Consider the following 20631-nt stretch of genomic DNA (forward strand, 5'->3'; position numbering starts at 1 on the left):
CCCAGAGGTTGCACCCTTAATTCTCTGCACAGCGAAATCTGTTTTGCAGATCAAGCGTTCCTGGTTATGCTCCCCAACCCCTATTCCAGTTCTGTTGTCCTTTTAAATGATTTTTATTACTTTAAAAAAAAAAAAAGATACAAAATTCTGCAAAATACAGTGTTCCCAAAAGGGATCTGATGGCAATATACCGAGTCCATGTACAATTACAGATCACTGTCGAAGAAATGCAGACATATAGCGAAACCCAAATAAATAAACCGCAGGCATGTGAATGCGAGGAAGGTAGCGACAGGAGCTATTTTTGCATCGACGTAATGGTTAAACAAGACAAGGTGACAAAACATGGACCCTATTATACCAAGGGAAAGGAATTAACATATTCCAATGCCCTGATTTGCTATATCAGCCATATTTGATTATGGGCCGAGCGAAGTCCTTGTTCTTCTTTACTTACAAAAGAAATAAAATCAGGCCAAACAAGTATGAAATAATCCTTTTTCCTTTAGCTCCCAAAGACTCTCAGCTTATTAGCTGGTTTTTCCAGCAAGGCACTGCAATTCTAACCCTATAGTAACCCTAACCCTATAGTAAGATTGGCCCCATCTCATTCCCCCGCCATCTTGGTTCTTTGGGCTGCACAGAATCATGTTTGGCTGCAATATCCAGGAAAGGCCTCACCCAGACTTCCTTTTGTGCAATGATTCTAGTCACAGGTCTGTGCTTTAAAGCATCGTGTCCAAACTCTTTTTTTTTTTTTTTTGGCCCCAGGGATTTCCCCCAGGACTTTCCCGCCAAACTGGAGCAAACAGCCATTTGCAGAAAACTCAAAGTGTGAGGCAAAAAGGAAGCCCTCTCTTACAATAACTTTTACAGCAGACGGAATGCCTAGCGTTAAGTTATTATCGACAGGTGATCTCATTAACCCAGAAGGAAGGCAGTTCAGCCATTCGCACAAGATTATCTATCTCCACGAGGATTCAGAGTGCGCAGGGTTCCAGGCAAGCAACTCAGCTAAATCTTTGCAAGCTCAGTGCCCCTGCCCGCCAGGCACTTGTCTGGACTGGATAGTGCCCATTCTGGAAAGTGGAGATGAGGTGGTGTTTTGCTGATTGGTGCACAAGGGGAACGGACACCCTTGGGAGCGGACTGTCCTTTGATGGAGGTTTTTCAACAGAGGTCGGGTGGCCATCTGTTGGGGATTCTTTAGCATCGCAGGGGGTTGGACTGCGATACGGTAATCTTTATTGTCATTGTCCCATACAGAACAACGAAATTGAAAAAGTCTAGATCAGACATTTAAAAACCAACAAGCCTGCCATCCCAGGTATCCCAGCCTGGTTAGCCCCCTAAAAACTCTGATACCCCATAATTAAATACAACATACTTCCATAGAGACAACCTTACACTGCGTTTAAAACCAAAATCTCATTTGGGTAGAAACTGTTTCTCAGGCGGCTAGTCCTAGTCTTTATAACCCTGGACCTTCTTCCAGAAGGCAGAAGCTGAAAGAGATCATTTCCGGGGTGCGCACTATCCTGCGCTATCTCTGCAGCTTACTTATGACACCTGGAAGCGTAGAATTTGATCCAAGGTGGGAAGAGTGCACCCAATTATTCTCTCTGAAGTCTTTACAACCCTGGACAGCATTGGTTTTTCCCCTGACCGTGCAGCTCCCAAACCACACACACAGACCATAAGTTAATACATCCTCAACAGTACAATGAGAAACAATGAGAGATTGTTTTTCTGGGGGACTCTCAGACTAGAGGACCTTTGGGGGTCCCATCCAACTCTACCATTCTAAGATCAGAAGAGCCCTGCAGCTGGATCAGACCAAAGGCCCATCTGGTCCAGCGTCCTCTTCCCCACGGTGGCCGAGCAAACGCCTCTGGTTGTCACACACAAGACATGCTCACAGGAGCGCACTCCCGCTTTTGTTTCCCAGAAACTGATCTTCATATAGCCCTTGTGACCAGAGGCCACCGATAGCCTCTAGCCAATTCCTCCAGGAATCAGTCTAATTCCCCTTTAATGGCACCCAAGTCGGTGGTCCATAGTCTCATCTCACACCCGCCAACGTTTTTCTCTGATGATAATAGGGACGTCCTAAGCAAAAGTGACGCGGGTGGCGCTGTGGTCTAAACCACAGAGCCTAGGACTTGCCAATCAGAAGGTCAGCAGTTCGAATCCCCGCAATGGGGTGAGCTCACTTTGCTCGGTCCCTGCTCCTGCCAACCTAGCAGTTCGAAAGCACGTCAAAGTGCAAGTAGATAAATAGGTACCACTCCGGCGGGAAGGTAAACGGCGTTTACGTGCGCTGCTCTGGTTCGCCGGAAGTGGCTTAGTCATGCTGGCCACATGACCCAGAAGCTGTATGCCGGCTCCCTCGGCCAGTAAAGCGAAATGAGAGCCGCAACCCCAGAGTCGGCCGTGACTGGACCTAATGGTCAGGGGTCCCTTTACCTTTAAGCGAAAGTGAGGTTTTCTGGGATCAAATCAGGAACTGGGACGGCTTCTGTAATTCCAGGGCTGTCCCTGGAAAACAGGGGCACCTGGGGGGTCTGGCATCTTCTGCTAGTCAATCCCGCCGTTCAAGTATTTGCTGTGTCTGGGATTGTGTGTGATGCAAACAACACAGCAGACCGTACAAAAATGGAGGCTTGCGTAGTGTGTTTGAGGGATGGCGGGCGGGGGAATTTAATCACTGGGCTATGCCCCAGAAGTTCATTTTTTATGGGATGCAACTTCCCCCAGGTATTCCTGGGGCAACATGATATGGGAGGACAGGAAGAGAAAACCCAGCTCTTATGATCTCCCGTTGCCCAACTCTGACGTCCGCACCAACAAAGGCTGACAACGGCGATGTGGTGGTCTCTGCTCAGGCCCTGTATTCGAAATAGCTGTCTCGGACTTCTCTCTCTTGCGAGGTCACCCTCTTCCCTGAGGGGAAAGTCTGGTATGTCCGCAGGTTCTCCGGAGACACGCGATGGAGGTGCCACAAAGTTTTGGCGCTCAGCGGCGGGCTGGAGGTCAGGGGGAGAACAAGCACACAATGGGAGAGATGGGTTACATGGCTGATGGCTGAGAGTTGAACGCAGAAGGGATAATAATAATAATAATAATAATAATAATAATAATAAATATAATAATAATAATAATAATAATAATAATAATAATAAAAATATTTATATCCCGCCCTCCCCAGCCGAAGCCAGGCTCAGAGCGGCTAACAACAATAAAAGTAACACAGCATTCTAAAATCAATTCTTTTTAAAATCAATTCAAAATCAAATTAATGGCAACCATTGGGCTAGAGTTCTGTGTGGATCACCAAAGGAGGGAGTCAGACTGTGCCTTGGCCAAAGACCTGGTGGAACAGCTCTGTCTTGCAGGCCCTGCGGAAAGATGTCAAGTCCCGCAGGGCCCTAGTCTCTTGCGACAAAGCGTTCCACCAGATCGGGGCCACAGCCGAAAAAGCCCTGGCTCTGGTTGAGGCCAGCCTAACCTCCCTGTGGTCCAGGACCTCCAAGGTGTTGTCATTTGTGGACCTTAAGGTCTCGCCGCAGCATTCTGCACCCGCTAGAGTTTCTGGGTCAGTCTCAAGGGCAGCCCCACGTAGAGTGAGTTACAATGATCAAGTCTGATGATGGTGTTATAGGAATTCTAATGTCTTACGTATATAAAATGAATGTTCATAAATGTTCAAGGCAAACACATACATAAGTATATAAGCCACGTGTCTTTAACAGTACAGGAGAACAATCCTGAAGCCATTTTGACTCTCCCAAAGTGACCTCAAATGTTTCTTTGGATCCCTTCCAGTCGGGATTCAGGCCTCATCATGGGACTGAAACTGCCTTGGTCGCACTGGTTGATGATCTCCGGCGGGCTAGGGACAAAGGTGAGAGCTGTTTCCTAGTTCTGCTGGATCTCTCAGCGGCGTTTGATACCATCGACCATAACATCCTTCTGGACCGTCTTGAGGGGCTGGGAGCTGGGGGCACTGTCATACAGTGGTTCCGCTCCTTCCTCCTGGGCCGTGTTCAGAAAGTGGTGGTGGGGGATGAGTGTTCAGACCCCTGGGCTCTCACTTGTGGGGTGCCTCGGGGTTCTGTCCTCTCCCCCATGCTTTTCAACATTTACATGCAGCCGCTGGGAGAGATCATCAGGAGGTTTGGGCTGGGTGTTCATCAGTATGCAGATGATACCCAGCTCTACCTCTCCTTTAAATCAGAACCAGTGAAGGTGGTGAAGGTCCTGTGTGAGTGTCTGGAAGCGGTTGGAGGATGGATGGCGGCTAACAGATTGAGGTTGAATCCTGACAAGACAGAAGTACTGTTTTTGGGGGACAGGAGGCGGGCAGGTGTGGAGGATTCCCTGGTCCTGAATGGGGTAACTGTGCTCCTGAAGGACCAGGTGCGCAGCCTGGGAGTCATTTTGGACTCACAGCTGTCCATGGAGGCACAGGTCAAATCTGTATCCAGGGCAGCTGTTTACCAGCTCCATCTGGTACGTAGGCTGAGACCCTATCTGCCTGCAGACTGTCTCACCAGAGTGGTACATGCTCTGGTTATCTCCCGCTTGGACTACTGCAATGCGCTCTACGTGGGGCTACCTTTGAAGGTGACCTGGAAACTACAACTAATCCAGAATGCGGCAGCTAGACTGGTGACTGGGAGCGGCCGCCGAGACCATATAACACCGGTCTTGAAAGACCTACATTGGCTCCCAGTACGTTTCTGAGCACAATTCAAAGTGTTGGTGCTGACCTTTAAAGCCCTAAATGGCCTCGGTCCAGTATACCTGAAGGAGCGTCTCCTTCCCCATCGTCCTGCCCGGACGCTGAGGTCCAGCTCCGAGGGCCTTCTGGCGGTTCCCTCACTGCGAGAGGCCAAGTTACAGGGAACCAGGCAGAGGGCCTTTTCGGTGGTGGCACCCACCCTGTGGAATGCCCTCCCATCAGATGTCAAAGCGATAAACAACTACCTGACATTCAGAAGACACCTGAAGGCAGCCCTGTTCAGGGAAGTTTTTAATATGTGACATTTTAGTGTATTTTTCATCTTTGTTGGAAGCCGCCCAGAGTGGCTGGGGAAACCCAGCCAGATGGGCGGGGTACAAATAATAAATTATTATTATTATTATTATTATTATTATTATTATTATTATTTCTCTGCAAGGAGGAAGGAAATGGGGAAAGCTTTCCAATTGTCTTTGGACTGTAGGGGCTTACACCTCCCTGTAAATAACAGTCTGGCAAGTATTTGTTCACACTATCAATGTACGTAAGAGATATAATAGTAGTAATAAGAATAAGAATAAGAATAAGAATTCATTTATTATTTATTCCCCGCCGATCTGGCTGGGTTTCCCCAGCCATTCTGGGCAGCTTCCCACAGAATATTAAAAACACATTAAAACATCAGACATTAAAAACTTCCCTAAGTAGGGCTGCCTTCAGATGTCTTCTGAACCTCAAATAGAGATTCAGGAAGTATTGACCATGTCCAAGGAATGGCCAGGCAAGAAAAGACAGTCAGATAAGGCATTATCAGTATATCCTGGCAGACAGGAGAGAAGCAACACACTCAAATTTCTGCTGGGGAACACCTCCTTCTGTGATGTATGTATGATGCTTTTGGGGGTAGTCTTGAGCTTGAGGGAAGGCAATTTCAATAGTCTATATAAGGGCTTGCACACCATTGTTCTGGGTTCCTCCTCCCTCCTGCATGTGGTGAGTGAGGACCCTGTTGCAACGGTTTAATAAAGATCAGGCTTACTAGCTGCTTTGCTTCTCAATATACTCCGGTTCTTGGGAGAAAAGCAATGACAAACCTAGACAGCATCTTAAAAAGCAGAGACATCTCCTTGCCAACAAAGGTCCATATAGTTAAAGCTATGGTTTTCCCAGCAGTGAAGCATGGAAGTGAGAGCTGGACCATAAAGAAGGCTGATTGCCGAAGAATGGATGCTTTTGAATTTTGGTGCTGGAGGAGACTCTTGAGAGTCCCATGGACTGCAAGAAGATCAAACCTCTCCATTCTGAAGGAAATCAGCCCTGAGTGCTCACGGGAAGGACAGATCCTGAAGCTGAGGCTCCAAGACTTTGGCCACCTCATGAGAAGAGAAGACTCCCTGGAAAAGACCCTGATGTTGGGAAAGATGGAGGGCACAAGGAGAAGGGGACGACAGAGGACGAGATGGCTGGACAGTGTTCTCAAAGCTACCAGCAAGAGTTTGACCAAACTGCAGGAGGCAGTGGAAGACAGGAGTGCCTGGTGTGCTCTGGTCCAGGGGGACACGAAGAGTCGGACACGACTAAACGACTAAACAACAACATACTCTGGTTGTCAGGGCCAACTTAAGCATATCCAGTGCCATGGTGCAAAGCTCCCTCTGGCACACACACACCCACACTCCGGTTTCCCAGAGTTTTTTTAGGGAGGGCAGTGCTGCTGGCGGGGCTGGAGGAGGCGGGCAGCGGCTGGAGGGCGGCTCATCCGGCGGGGAAGAGGCAGAGACTGGACACAGCACCTCCCGGCTCAGCTGGCCGCTTTGTGCCGCGGTGGCCACGGCAGACAGAGGCTCTGGGTGCTACGCTGCTTCGGCGCAGCATGGTGGAGGTGGGCGAGGGCGGCAAGCTGATGCCGGGAGGTGCAGCATCCAGCCTCTGCCTCTTTCCTGGTGCCCTCCAGAACTTGGCGCCCTGGCGCCCTGCACCACTAGCCTCTATGGAGAAGACGCCCTTGCTGGTTGGCCTCTGTTGTTTTCTCCTTCCGATAGGGAACCTAAAAAAGGACTCTATGTGGGCTCTTGGATACCCCATAAAGGAAAAATGAGCAGTTTTTTCTTATAACAATGGGAATCCCAGATAAGAACTTCATCTGTGCCCCTAGAGGTTATGGTGGAATATTCATTCCAGCCTTGGATTTTTAGTTTTTGCATACCTATATCACTCATGTTAAGAAAGACCAACACACATACACAAACACACAAACACACACACACACAATTGGGGTGGGGCGGGGAAAACGGTCAACATCCCCATAAGAAAACTGTGATTTTTCTAACAAAGTAAATAAATCAACCTTTCTATTGACAGCATGCCCTTTTTAATACCATAGTAGTTTAGGATGCCTCTTTGCTAGAGATTATCAGAGTCTGCAGAAATCAAACTTTTTCATAGTGTTTCGATTCATAACTTGGAAAAGATTTATTGAGGAAGGATTGCCTAAAGCTGCCCTGAGTTCCCTTGGCAGTATAAATGCAAAGAAATACTAATAAAGAAGAGTTTCCATAGGGAGAAAACAAAACGTGCCACAGAAGTTCTCGTTCTCAAATTGAAAAGCAAGACATAAATACCTGAAATAAATCTTGTATGCTCTGAAAAAAAAGAGAAGAAAGAAAGAAAGACCCCGGTTGGAGCTCCCTAAACTTCAGGGCACTTAAAATTAAGGCTGGGGACCACACAATGTGCAACTGGATTCAAAATGGATTATCAGGCTAATAGGCTCAAGCTGCAGATGGGTAAGTTTGCCAACTTCCATTTTGGTTTCTCATTCTGGCTTAAATTCACCTCTTCTCAGCCTCCATTGCATCCGCTAGCTCTCGCCCGGCGCAATTATTTAGTATAATTCAGTCTTTAACGTCCCTCGAAGGACAGCCAAATTTAAATAACAATTTGACACACAGCTGTGAGGCATTTGCGAGCTTTTTTGCGGAGAAGGTCCTGTTGCCCCGCTATGACCTCCCTGCCAATTTGGATACAATAAAGGAACTGGAGGCCCCTCGACTGTCCTCGGGTCCAGTATTGGACCACTTTGACCGGATATCCCCAGCCGATGTGGACAGACTCCTCCGAGCTGGAAAGCCCACCACTTGTCCTCTCGACCCGTGCCCGTCTTGGCTGATTAGAGCGTGTCCAGACGAGGTGCGGGCCCCCCTGGGGGATATCATCAATTTGTCCCTTGGCACCGGGATATTCCCAGGGGAACTGAAGGAGGCAGTGGTGCGTCCGCTTTTAAAGAAAACATCATTAGATCCCTTAGATCTATCCAATTACCGCCCGGTTTCGAATCTTCCGTTCCTGGGTAAGGTGATTGAGAGAGCGGTTGCTGAACAGCTTGGTGGGTTTCTGGATGAAACATCGGCTCTGGATCCATTCCAGTCTGGCTTCCGCGCTGGTCATGGGACTGAGACGGCTCTGGTCGACCTAACAGATGATCTCCGCAGGCAGCTGGATCGAGGCGGGTCGGGGCTGCTGATTCTTCTAGACCTGTCAGCAGCCTTCGACATGGTCAATCACGAACTCCTGGACCACTGCCTTGCCGACATGGGGATCCAGGGCACAGTCCTTCAATGGCTGCACTCATTTCTCTCTGGTCGGGGACAGAGGGTGGCGCTTGGGGGGGAATTGTCATCCCGCCACTCCTTGGTGTGTGGAGTGCCCCAGGGTGCGATACTCTCCCCGATGCTTTTTAACATCTTTATGCGCCCCCTCGCCCAGCTTGTCCGGAGTTTTGGGCTGGGCTGCCATCAGTATGCTGATGACACCCAACTCTATCTGTTGATGGATGGCCATCCTGACTCGGCCCCAGACACACTGATCAGATGCTTGGAAGCTGTGGCTGGATGGTTACGTGGGAGCCGGTTGAAGTTAAATCCTTCGAAGACAGAGGTCCTCTGGCTGGGACGGGACGATATGGGATTGAGGGGGCAACTCCCATCTCTTGCGGGGGTGCAATTAGTGCCAGCACCATCCGTTAAGAGTTTGGGTGTAATCTTCGATACCTCCCTCTCCATGGAGGCGCAGATTGCAGCTATAACAAAGGCGGCATTTTTTCATCTCCGCCAAGCTAAGCAGTTGGCTCCTTACCTCTCTTGCCCTGACCTAGCCACTGTGATCCATGCGACGGTCACCTCCAGACTGGATTATTGTAACTCGCTCTACGTGGGGCTGCCCTTGAGACTGACCCAGAAACTCCAGCGGGTGCAGAATGCCGCAGCGAGACTCCTTATGGGGTCTTCGCTGCGAGATCACATTCATCCGGTGCTATACCAGCTGCACTGGCTCCCGGTGGAGTACAGGATCAGGCCTAGGACCCTCGTACCTACGGGACCGCCTCTCTTGGTATGCCCCACAGAGAAACTTACGGTCTTCAAATAAAAACATCTTGAAGGTCCCAGGCCACAGAGAAGTTAGGCTGGCCTCAACTAGAGCCAGGGCTTTCTCGGCTGCGGCTCCAACCTGGTGGAACGCTCTGTCCCAAGAGACCAGGGCCCTGCGGGACTTGACATCTTTCCACAGGGCCTGCAAGACAGAGCTGTTCCACCAGGCCTTTGGTCAGGGCGCAGCCTGACTCCCTCCTTGGCAATCTTTACAAAACTTTAGTTTATGGTTGCCATCAATTTTGATTTTAATTAATTTTTATAATGTTTTTATAATGTTGCACTGTTTTAGTGTTGTTAGCCGCCCTGAGCCCGGCTTCGGCCGGGGAGGGCGGGATATAAATAAAATTTATTATTATTATTTATTATTCACACTGCCACCACAGTTTGCGATTGTCTTTAAAAGTATTCACAAGCGGGGGCCACTAGGTGGCGCATCGGAAGATGGTTGACAATAACATCTCTCCGACCCACACGAGGTAATTTGGAGGCTATGATGGGGGTAATTAGCCTCCTTAACCCCCCCAGGATTATGGGGGGGGGACGGCCCTTGCCTGCTGTGCCCTATACCACCCCCGAATTTGTGGGGGTGGGGGCACTAGGCACAAAGCCCTCCTGTGGGATTTTTGGCACTCCTCGACGCCGTCCCCGATTCGCGCCGCTGGTTGCAATGATCTTTAAAAGAAATAATTTGGACATGATTAATTGCACATACATCAAGGAAAAAGGGGAGTAAATACTGCTGACAGAAGAGATCTCTGATAACAAGACAACAATAAAATACGAGAAGAACGTCAAGATACGGTAATGACTGAGGGGGGAGGGGGGGGGGAAACCTGCCTCTACCTTTTTATGTGATTTAACAACAATCCCCCTCCCCTAATGAGTCAGAAATTAAGGACTTAAGCTGTGGATTTAAGGCTGTGTGGAGATAAACTTTCGATCCAAAGCAATGTTTCAAGATGAAGCTGGAAAGCTAAGAGTTTTGGAGTGACGCAGTCAGGAAAAAATGCCGTTCGCTATTTTGTGAGGCATTGTGGGAGCTCTTGGGTCTGGGAGGAGAAAGAGAGAAATAGAGTTGTTTACATATCGTGAATCAACTCCTCGGTGGGACTTAAGAGCGACAAATGCCAAAATTTACGATGGATAAAGTGATGTTATCTACGAAGGAGATATATGGAAACCATCTGGACTTAGTGAAGGAACGGGAAATCCACACAGGATTATTACACTTGCTATCGGCTTAAGGAGACTAACAGAAGAGATCGTAAAGGAAAAAGAGAAACTATACGAACAAGATATGATGTGGCAACACCAAGATAAGACTGGATAGAATTATGAACTTTGTTTGGACTGATTGGGACTGATTTGGACATTAACGCAGTAATAAGAAGATGATCTGAATTCTCCTTTGGATCTTGAAGTATGGGTTCCCCCAACAAAATTTAAAAATTTGGCTTTGTAATTCGGAATTTATATGATGTGATTTAATTTGATGTGATTGGCCAGTTAATAAAAATTATTTTTTTAAAAAAATAAAATAAATAAAAGTATTCACAAGCATCTGCCATCATTTAAGCTTGCATTTCTCCTTACATGCAAGTCTTTCGGAGTAATTTTGCACAATGTGCAAGTGATCTCTCCAAATAAAATGCATTATTGTATGTTATTTTTGCGAATATATACATATCTTTATGGGGGGGGGGAACGTTCCCCGAATATGCTTCTGTGCATGCTCTAGTTATCTCCCGCTTGGACTACTGCAATGTGCTCTACGTGGGGCTACCTTTGAAGGTGACCCGGAAACTACAACTAATCCAGAATGCAGCAGCCAGACTGGTGACTTGGATGGCCACTGAGACCACATAACACCAGTCTTGAAAGACCTACATTGGCTCCCAGTACATTTCCAAGCACAATTCAAAGTGTTGGTGGTGACCTTGAAAGCCCTAAACAGCCTCGGTCCAGTATACCTGAAGGAGCATCTCCACCCCCATCGTTCTGCCCAGACACTGAGTTCCAGCTCCGAGGGCCTTCTGGCGGTTCCCTCGCTGCAAGAAGCCAAGTTGCAGGGAACCAGGCAGAGGGCCTTCTAGGTGGTGGCGCCCGCCCTGTGGAACGTCCTCCCACCAGATGTCAAAGAGAAGAACAACTACCAGACTTTTAGAAGACATCTGAAGGCAGCCCTGTTTAGGGAAGCTTTTAATGTTTAATAGGTTATTGAATTTTAGTGTTTTGTTGGAAGCCACCCAGAGTGGCTGGGGAAACCCAGCCAGATGGGTGGGGTATGAATAATAAATAATAATAATAATAATAATAATAATAATAATAATAATAATTTAATTTAATTTAATTTGGCTGGAGAACTGCCCTGCAAAATTGGGAGGGTGCAAATGTCAAAGGATGGCTGTATCTTGGGGGCATGTCTTGTTTTGGAAAGAATGGAACAGGTAGGATCACGTTAAAATGTGAACTGGGCCGAATTTCTCCCTCTTTCCTGTTTGCCAAACAAGAAGCAAAATACAAACTAAATCCAATAAACAAAACAGACAAGCCGAATTTCCCAAGATCAGCTCACATTTCACCAGCCAGAGAAAAACAAACACCTTCTACCTTTTCCTTTACTTCACTCATCTGCTATCGATCCGCATGTCTTGCCTCTTTCCAACTCTGACCGTGTCTTCCAGATGGAATCAAAGGGGTCCAGGCAGGCCCCTTTAATTCCAATTTCTTGTCTTATAGATCCAAACCTACAACCACAACTGTTTGGTGCTGCCTTTCTGATCTGTTTTGCTTTCCTGAAAATTGCTTTTCAGAACCTGCTTTGTGCATGAATGCTTCTGGCTCAGAGAAGGCGCTTTTTTTTTTCGTTTTTAGAGAAAAAGAGTGGAGAAAAAGGGTCAGCATTTGCCTCTGCGGACGGGAGAAAGGACAGTGCACGGACACAAGATATTCCCTGCAAACAGACCCTCTGTGGAACCTGGCCAGTGGAGAGGTTGCAGAGCATAGCTGGGATCTTTTGTTAATAATAAAAAATTTATTATTTATACCCTGTCCATCTGTCTCGAGAAACAACAGAGTGCAATCCCAGGAGTTAAACTGCTAGAGAATCACAGCACAGTATGATGTATGTTTTTAAATTGTTTTTGCTTTGCTTTGTTTAGTTTAATGTGTCAATGTTGTGTTTTGTATTGTTTATATATTGTATTGTATTGTTTTTTTCCCTTTCTTGTTTTTTTCTTTTTGTTTTTTTCGTTCTCTTTCTTTTTTGCAAGCTTTAAAAGTAATAAATGTTATTATTATTTTTTTAAAAAAAGAGAGAATCACAGCACCTGCTGTGGCTGCAGAGAACGTTAACTTGCAGCTGCTGTCTCCCATGTTGTTTTTGCTGCAGTTGCAGCACCAAAGTGACTTCCCCGGGGCGCAAGCCTGGGCAGCGTGCATGGAGGGCGTGGGCTGCCCAGATGGCAAGACCCCCCCTTCCCCTCGGCCTGGCTGATGTGCTCCAAAGGAAAGCAGGACAAGATATTTGCCACCAGCTTGGCTGCAGGAATTGCCGGAAGGAGGCGTACAAGGCGCCATCCAACAGCCTTAGGGACTCCGCTCCAGATTTCTGTAGGGCAGGGACATCCAACTCCCGAGAGACTGTGATCTATTTCACAGAAGAAGAAACTGGCAGTGATCAGGTCATAGTTGTTGACCTTTTTTTACAGCGCAGGTCTAAAATGTTGAGCTTTCTTTAGGGAGAAAAGGAATGAGTTGCTCACCAAAAGATAGAATCATAGAATCCTAGAGTTGGAAGAGACCCCAAGGGCCATCGAGTCCAACCCCCTGCCAAGCAGGAAACACCATCAGAGCACTCCTGACATATGGTTGTCAAGCCTCTGCTTAAAGACCTCCAAAGAAGGAGACTCCACCACACTCCTTGGCAGCAAATTCCACTGTCAAACAGCTCTTACTGTCAGGAAGTTCTTCCTAATATTTAGGTGGAATCTTCTTTCTTGTAGTTTGGAACCATTGCTCCGTGTCCGCTTCTCTGGAGCAGCAGAAAACAACCTTTCTCCCTCCTCTATGTGACATCCTTTTATATATTGGAACATGGCTATCATATCACCCCTTAACCTCCTCTTCTCCAGGCTAAACATGCCCAGCTCCCTTAGCCGTTCCTCATAAGACATCGTTTCCAGGCCTTTGACCATTTTGGTTGCCCTCCTCTGGACACGTTCCAGTTTGTCAGTGTCCTTCTTGAACTGTGGTTCCCAGAACTGGACACAGTACTCCAGGTGAGGTCTGACCAGAGCAGAATACAGTGGCACTATTACTTCCCTTGATCTAGATGCTATACTCCTATTGATGCAGCCCAGAATTGCATTGGCTTTTTTAGCTGCCGCGTCACACTGTTGGCTCGTGTCAAGTTTGTGGTCAACCAAGACTCCTAGATCCTTTTCACATGTACTGCTCTCAAGCCAGGTGTCACCCATCTTGTATTTGTGCCTCTCATTTTTTTTGCCCAAGTGCAATACTTTACATTTCTCCCTGTTAAAATTCATCTTGTTTGTTGTCAAACAGCCTCACAGCGCAAACTACGTCTTCCATTCTAATGATCATGCACTGCTGCAGGAATTTATGTATAGGTTGGGGGGAGTTGTTCCTCCAGCAGATATCATGCACATGCAGCCCACTACCAAAACCAGCACAATTGCTTTTGTGACTTTTGTGATTTGTCCCCACAAAACACTTCATCACAGTTTCTTCCTATCTATTCAAAGAGCCTCTGCTGCACGATACCAAATGTAAGAATTCTCTGATAAATGTCTCTGTGTACTGGCTCCCTGGGAAAACTTCAGAAATTCCTATAGACACTCAGGTACTCAGCAGCCCGCCTGCCTGAGGGAAAAAATACCTGGCATCCTGATACCTGAGTGCCAGACAGGTAGCCATGCCAGAAATAACAAACCCAGAGGAAGACAAAAGGGTGGGATGAACTTGGCTGGGAAACAGGGAAATGTAAATATCTCTTTTGTTCCACTTGATGGGAGGGCAAGGAGAACCATGGGGCAGGGTCCAGGATGCTCAGATTCCTGCCACCAGACCTCCCCTTTCATGATGTAACCAAGATGTAGTTGGGGGGGTGTAACATAAGGATTAAAAAGGTAAAGGTACCCCTGCCCGTACGGGCCAGTCTTGACAGACTCTGGGGTTGTGCGCCCATCTCACTCAAGAGGCCGGGGGCCAACGCTGTCCGGAGACACTTCCGGGTCACATGGCCAGCATGACATCGCTGCTCTGGCGAGCCAGAGCCGCACACGGAAACGCTGTTTACCTTCCCGCTGGTAAGCGGTCCCTATTTATCTACTTGCACCCGGAGGTGCTTTCGAACTGCTAGGTTGGCAGGCGCTGGGACCGAGCAGCGGGAGCGCACCCCGCCGCAGGGATTCGAACCGCCGACCTTTCGATCGGCAAGTCCTAGGCGCTGAGGCTTTAACCCACAGCGCCACCTGCGTCCCTAACATAAGGATTAGCAGCTAATAAAAGTTTGGGGGCTCTTTTGTTTGGGGCTTCCATCTTGTTCCACCTGGTGGCAGGTGGGAGTCCTGTGGCGACAGTCTTCAATCAAGGCCAAGCCTCCTGGCTGCTGTTTTGCTCTGGTATTCCTGGCTGGTGTCCTTGTTTTTTGTCCAAGGGAGCCCTCAGATTTCTCCGTTAACAGTGCGAATGGAGGACGGGCTGAGGGGGAAAGAGGGCAGGATCCTCTTTCCCCCCCGCAAAGGTAAAAGGTTGGACATCCCTTGCTGTAGGGTTTGCCCTTGAGCCTTCCCTTCTCCCAAAGATATCCCACAAGGCAGCAGAGCTTTAGGATCAGAGTTTTCCTGCTCCTACATGGGCCACTTTTCTCAGGTGAATGAGCCCCATCTGGTGGGCTGCGATTACAGACGGGAGTATCCGCCAGCCGTTTGACTTCAGGGCTCCCTCCATGGTTTTTCAAGACAGGCAAATGGCAACAGCAGCTGCCAGTCAGTGTAGACAATATTCAGCTTGACGGACCAGCAGTCGGACCCGGTATAAGGCAACTTCTTACGATCCTAAGGCAACATGACCGAGGAAGGGAGCCTGGATGGATGGGTCCTGTTTAATGGGTTAAGTAATTAATTAAAACTATCTACAGCTCACCCTTCAACAATAACGGACAGAAGGGTGGGGCACAGAATCCCAAACCACCACCCTAATTATAAATTAATATTGCTACCTACTCCCAACCCATGTGCCATTCTGTGATATGTGCAGGATCTGTGCATCACCAATCGGTGGATGAAGCAAAGCCACGCTGGAGCATCAATGCTGCTCCCCCCCCCCCCCGAGGCTGGTCACTAGGCACACATAACTGCGCACTAATAAATGCTTTCTGCCCAACTGGTGTCCATCAGCTCCTATTTTTTCCAGAAAACCTTGAGGACGCAGTGTGGTGGAACTGCCACGCTGCACCACCAGAGGGCAGTCACGAAGCACAAGACGGTTCAGAGTGCGAATCGGCAGGTCGCATCCAGAAGTCATTCTCACAGCAGCGGCCACAGGGAGAAGCGTTGTGGTCAAAGCCAGCACTGGAAGACTCACACAAATAAACTCAAAAGGCGCTCACTTCCCTGTTTAGTCATTTAGTCGTGTCTGACTCTTCGTGACCCCTGGACCAGAGCACGCCAGGCACTCCTCTCTTCCACTGCCTCCCACAGTTGGGTCAAACTCATGTTCGTACCTTCGAGAACACTGTCCCACCATCTCGTCCTCTGTCGCCCCCTTCTCCTTGTGCCCTCCATGTTTCCCAACATCAGGGTCTTTTCCAGGGAGTCTTCTCTTCTCATGAGGTGGCCAAAGTCTTGGAGCCTCAGCTTCAGGATCTGTCCTTCCAGTGAGCACTCAGGGCTGATTTCCTTCAGAATGGATCGGTTTGATCTTCTTGCAGTCCATGGGACTCTCAAGAGTCTCCTCCAGCACCAGAATTCAAAAGCACCCATTCTTTGGCGATCAGCCTTCTTTATGGTCCAGCTCTCACTTCCATACATCACTACTGGGAAAACCAGTGTCCATGGGGTCACGAAGAGTCGGACATGACTAAACAACTAAACAAGTAAACAACAACAACAACAACAAACCAAGATGGCTCTGCTTTGTCTCCAAAGTTGGAGTCAGCAGTGCTTCTGAAACCCCATTACTGGAAACCCTGTGTTCGCAATCTGTTTGTGGGTTTCCCAGAGGCATCTGATTGGCAGGAGTGAGAAGAGGATGCTGGGCTAGGTGGGCCCCCATTGGCCTCATCCAGCTACAGGGCTCTTCTGATCTTCCCTCTTTTGCTCGCCTGCCATTCGAGAGGAACCCATCTCCTCGCCCCAAGACAGCAGGCAAAACGACAGCAACGTCTATTGGCTGCGGAAGCCCGAGAAACGCTGCCCTGTCCAGATTACGGAGACCCAAAAATGCACAGCTCGTTTCCTGCCAGCACAAATCCACAAGGGTAACCTATGTTCTCTGGCAGAGCAACGTGCCCTAGAAAATGCTTCGGAGAGCTGATCATTCATGAGTAATGCCAGCCTGCCCCAGAGAGGTCGCTTTGCAACGGCAGGCTGACTGGCAATACTGAATTCGCCATTTAGCTCTCCCCAGACAGGCACATAAAATAGGCATTACTTTTTTGGGAGCAGGGGGTGGTTTACAAGCAGGAATGTTTGTGCCACTGGCACATCGTGCTCTCGGCATGCCAGTCTGCTGTTCCGGCATAGTCATTCAGTTCAGGATTCCCAGTGCTTTTGTCTGGGAGGGTTTTGTTATACCTTCAACAGCTGTGTGGCATAAACGTGGCAACAGAGCAGCGAGACAAGCGAACCCGGCTCAGTTTCCCCCAGCAGCTGCCACAGGAGTGGTGCCAGAAAATAAAGATGCTATTATTATTTAATGATTTATCAAATCTGCATACCGCCAAAGACCCGTGTATCCCTGGGCCGTTCGCGACATAAAATTACGATATAGAAAACACAAAAATACATGATACGAAATAAGAGTTCCTATTATGATTTAATGATTTATCAAATTTGTTGTTGTTGTTGTTGTTTAGTCATTTATTCGTGTCCGACTCTTCTTGACCCCCTGGACCAGAGCACGCCAGGCCCTCCTGTCTTCCACTGCCTCCCACTGTTTGGTCAAACTCATGCTGGTAGCTTCGAGAACACTGTCCCACCATCTCGTCCTCTGTCGTCCCCTTCTCCTTGTGCCCTCCATCTTTCCCAACATCAGGGTCTTTTATTATTATTAACTGAGATTCAGAAGCATTGCTGTCTGCAACTGTGGAGGCAGAGCAGAGCCGTCAAAGGTAGTAGCCATTGGTAGCCCTCTCCTCCTCCATGGATTTGCCTAATACTCTTCTAAGTTGGTGGCTGAAATATACTGTACTCGGAGTCGAGAGTGGATTTCATGCTCTTTATTCAGCTCATAGTGGTGAGGGGGAATGGAAGTTCCCCCCCGAATGTCTGCTTTATATACATTATTTACACAATGGGCCCCACGTGATTGGCTAATTCCAGGATTCACCTGTAGGCCAATCAGGTTGCGGATTCCCTTCCACCTGGAGCTGGATTGGGTGGCTCCTGTGGACCAATCGAACTACTGCATTCTGGGTCCTATTGTTCTAGGACCAATCAGACTGCTGCATTTTGGATCCTATTCAACTCAGTACATAACAGTGGCCATCACTGTCTCCTGTGGCAGAGAGTTCCACTGTTCCACTATGCGCTGAGTGAAGAAGTGCACAGCATCTTGGAGGACAAAGGCCACTTTTACAGAGCATTTATCACATGGAGAACGCCGTAGGCTCAGGGCAAGCGCCAAGGCCAGAGGTCTTCACTGCTTGTTTTGCCATTCGCGCAGGATAGCTCCCCACCTCATCTTTTCAGGCCGCCCTCCTTAAATAAGGACACACAGAGAGATGGAAGGCGTTGCTGGCAAAGGCTGGTGAGCTTTATTCAAAGCAGTGCAAGGAGATAAGCCAGGAGCAGAAGGGGGAATGGATTTTTAAACAGGCTTTTGTAATTCTTTTACACTTACACGAATCAGCTTCAGGTTATGAATGAAAATGACATGCATGAGGGTTCAGGAAACAGACTATCGTCTCAGAGAGGAATGCACGACAAATACAAATGAGGAGAGTGTCCTGAGAGCAAAAAGCCTCATCAAAGAGGCGTGGACATTTATTCATATCAACCAGGGGATATTTACTTGCTAACTCAAAAGACTTGCACACCACCTACGGCTGTTCTCCTAAAACTGTTCGCCCGCCCACTCCCGGTGGGTACAACAAAACCTCACCGTAATTTAAATCAGATTCCATTCACAATGAATTACAAAGATACAATTGCAACAAAAACCGTAAATGCTGCCTTCAAACGATGCATTCGAGCACAGCACACAGCTGAGAGCTGAACTACATTTTCTAGGGGTGGCCTAGAGGCATCTCAAAACGAAGTTGATTGTGTGGGGGGAGAGAAGACCATGTTCCCTGCTGCAAACAGAAGCAAGATGAGAAAGTAGGGGACTCCCAGATCCACAGTGTTATGAGTCTGAGGGACAGGGGGTTAGGCTGAAAGAATCCCTTCTGATTCCTGGAATAAGTCAAGCTAGCTTTCCGGTGAGATGATGGGGCGTCAAGGGGAAGAAAGGAAGGGGCTCTATGTGAGATGGCAAATGGGTGAAGCCACTGGAAAGACCAAGCCAGAGTTGAGAGCAGAGGGTCTGAAGTGATGTGAGCGAGAAGCAAAGCAGCAGGCTGCAAACCAAGAGAGGACCAAGGCTGTGTCCAAGGCTGTGTCCATGGGAGAAGCAAGACTGGGGCCCTTCCATCGTAGGCTCGGGTTGTATACATTTGTAAATAAACATAATAATAATAATTTATTATTTGTACCCCGCCCATTTGGCTGGGTCTCCCCAGCCACTCTGGGCAGCTTCCAACAAAGATTAAAAATACATTAAAATGTCGCATGTTAAAAGCTTCCCTGAACAGGGCTGCCTTCAGATGTCTTCTAAATGTCAGGTAGTTGTTTATCTCTTTGACATCTGATGGGAGGGCAATCCACAGGGCGGGTGCCACCACTGAGAAGGCCCTCTGCCTGGTTCCGTGTAGCTTTGCTTCTCGCAGGGAGGGAACTGCCAGAAGGCCCTTGGCGCTGGACCTCAGTGTCTGGGGTGGAGACGCTCCAACACCTCCTCTTCCAGCCTTCTCCTCCTTCTAAATGGACCGAGGCCGTTTAGGGCTTTCAAGGTCAGCACCAACACTTTGAATTGTGCTCGGAAACGTACTGGGAGCCAATGTAGGTCTTTCGGGACCGGTGTTATATGGTCTCGGTGGCCGCTCCCAGTCATCAGTATAGCTGCCGCATTCTGGATTAGTTGTAGTTGTCACCTTCAAAGGTAGCCCGACGTAAAGCGCATTGCAGTAGCCCAAGTGGGAGATAACTATATATCCTACAGTCTCTGCTGCTCCTCATTCCAAAGGAAACACGGACCCTGGACAAGCGCTAGAACTACAGATCCAACACCCTCTGAGCTCAAGGGATTAAATGTGGGGGCATTTGAATGGTCTGTTTGTGTGTGAATAAAATAAAAGTGTCTGAAAGTTTTTCAGGAAAGCCAGCACTGTATGTTGAGGGAGCTGAGCTAGAACCCATGAGCTGGCCCATTTTAATCTAAAAGGCCACCTACTTAAGATCAAGTAAGGTGAGTTAAAGGTAAAGGGACCCCTGACCATTAGGTCCAGTCGTGACCGACTCTGGGGTTGCAGCGCTCATCTCGCTTTATTGGCCGAGGGAGCCGGCGTACAGCTTCCAGGTCATGTGGCCAGCATGACTAAGCCACTTCTGGCCAACCAGAGCAGTGCATGGAAACGCCATTTACCTTCCCTATTTATCTACTTGCACTCTGATGTGCTTTCGAACTGCTAGGTTGGCAGGAGCAGGGACCGAGCAACGGGGGCTCACCCCGTCACGGGGATTCGAACCGCCAACCTTCTGATCGGCAAGCCCTAGGCTCTGTGGTTTAACCTACAGCGCCTTCCATTAACACCTTTTAAGCACAGGGCGAGAGGTGGGATTTCTCCGTTTCAGTTCACTGCTTTGGCGAAAGGGGAATCCCATTCTGCTTCAATTATTGTGTGCACAGAACCAAGAGGATGGAGTTATTCTAGGTCGGTGAGCCCGGATCATGATGCTTGAATACGTGGCACAAGATGCAGAGGCAAAGGATCTCAGCTCAGGGACAGAACACCTGCTGTACATGTAGAAGGCCCCAGAGCGCTTAGGAGAGATTTTGCCCTGCCCGAGACCCTGGAGGACTGCTGCCTGTTGGAGGAGATGTAGCTGAGATGATGGCCCAGTAATGTAGCTTCATACAGATGCTTTGGTTCTGAATCCTGCACTGCAGGGG

At 48.4% G+C, this 20631-nt stretch overlaps 1 protein-coding gene across 1 annotated transcript in view; it reads right to left on the reverse strand.

Annotated features, from left to right (window-relative positions):
• Positions 1–2677: 2677 nt before the first annotated feature.
• Positions 2678–20631, reverse strand: part of CIMIP2C (ciliary microtubule inner protein 2C) — a 31204-nt gene continuing 13250 nt past the window's right edge. The window contains exon 4 of the mRNA XM_079969046.1: positions 2678–3026. Within this exon, the coding sequence (XP_079825172.1) occupies positions 2882–3026 (145 nt within the window). The 3' untranslated portion in view covers positions 2678–2881. The remainder of the gene's footprint in view (positions 3027–20631) is intronic.

The sequence above is a fragment of the Podarcis cretensis genome, assembly GCF_951804945.1.
Source record: "Podarcis cretensis genome assembly, chromosome: 3".
NCBI classification, from domain to species: Eukaryota; Metazoa; Chordata; class Lepidosauria; order Squamata; family Lacertidae; genus Podarcis; species Podarcis cretensis.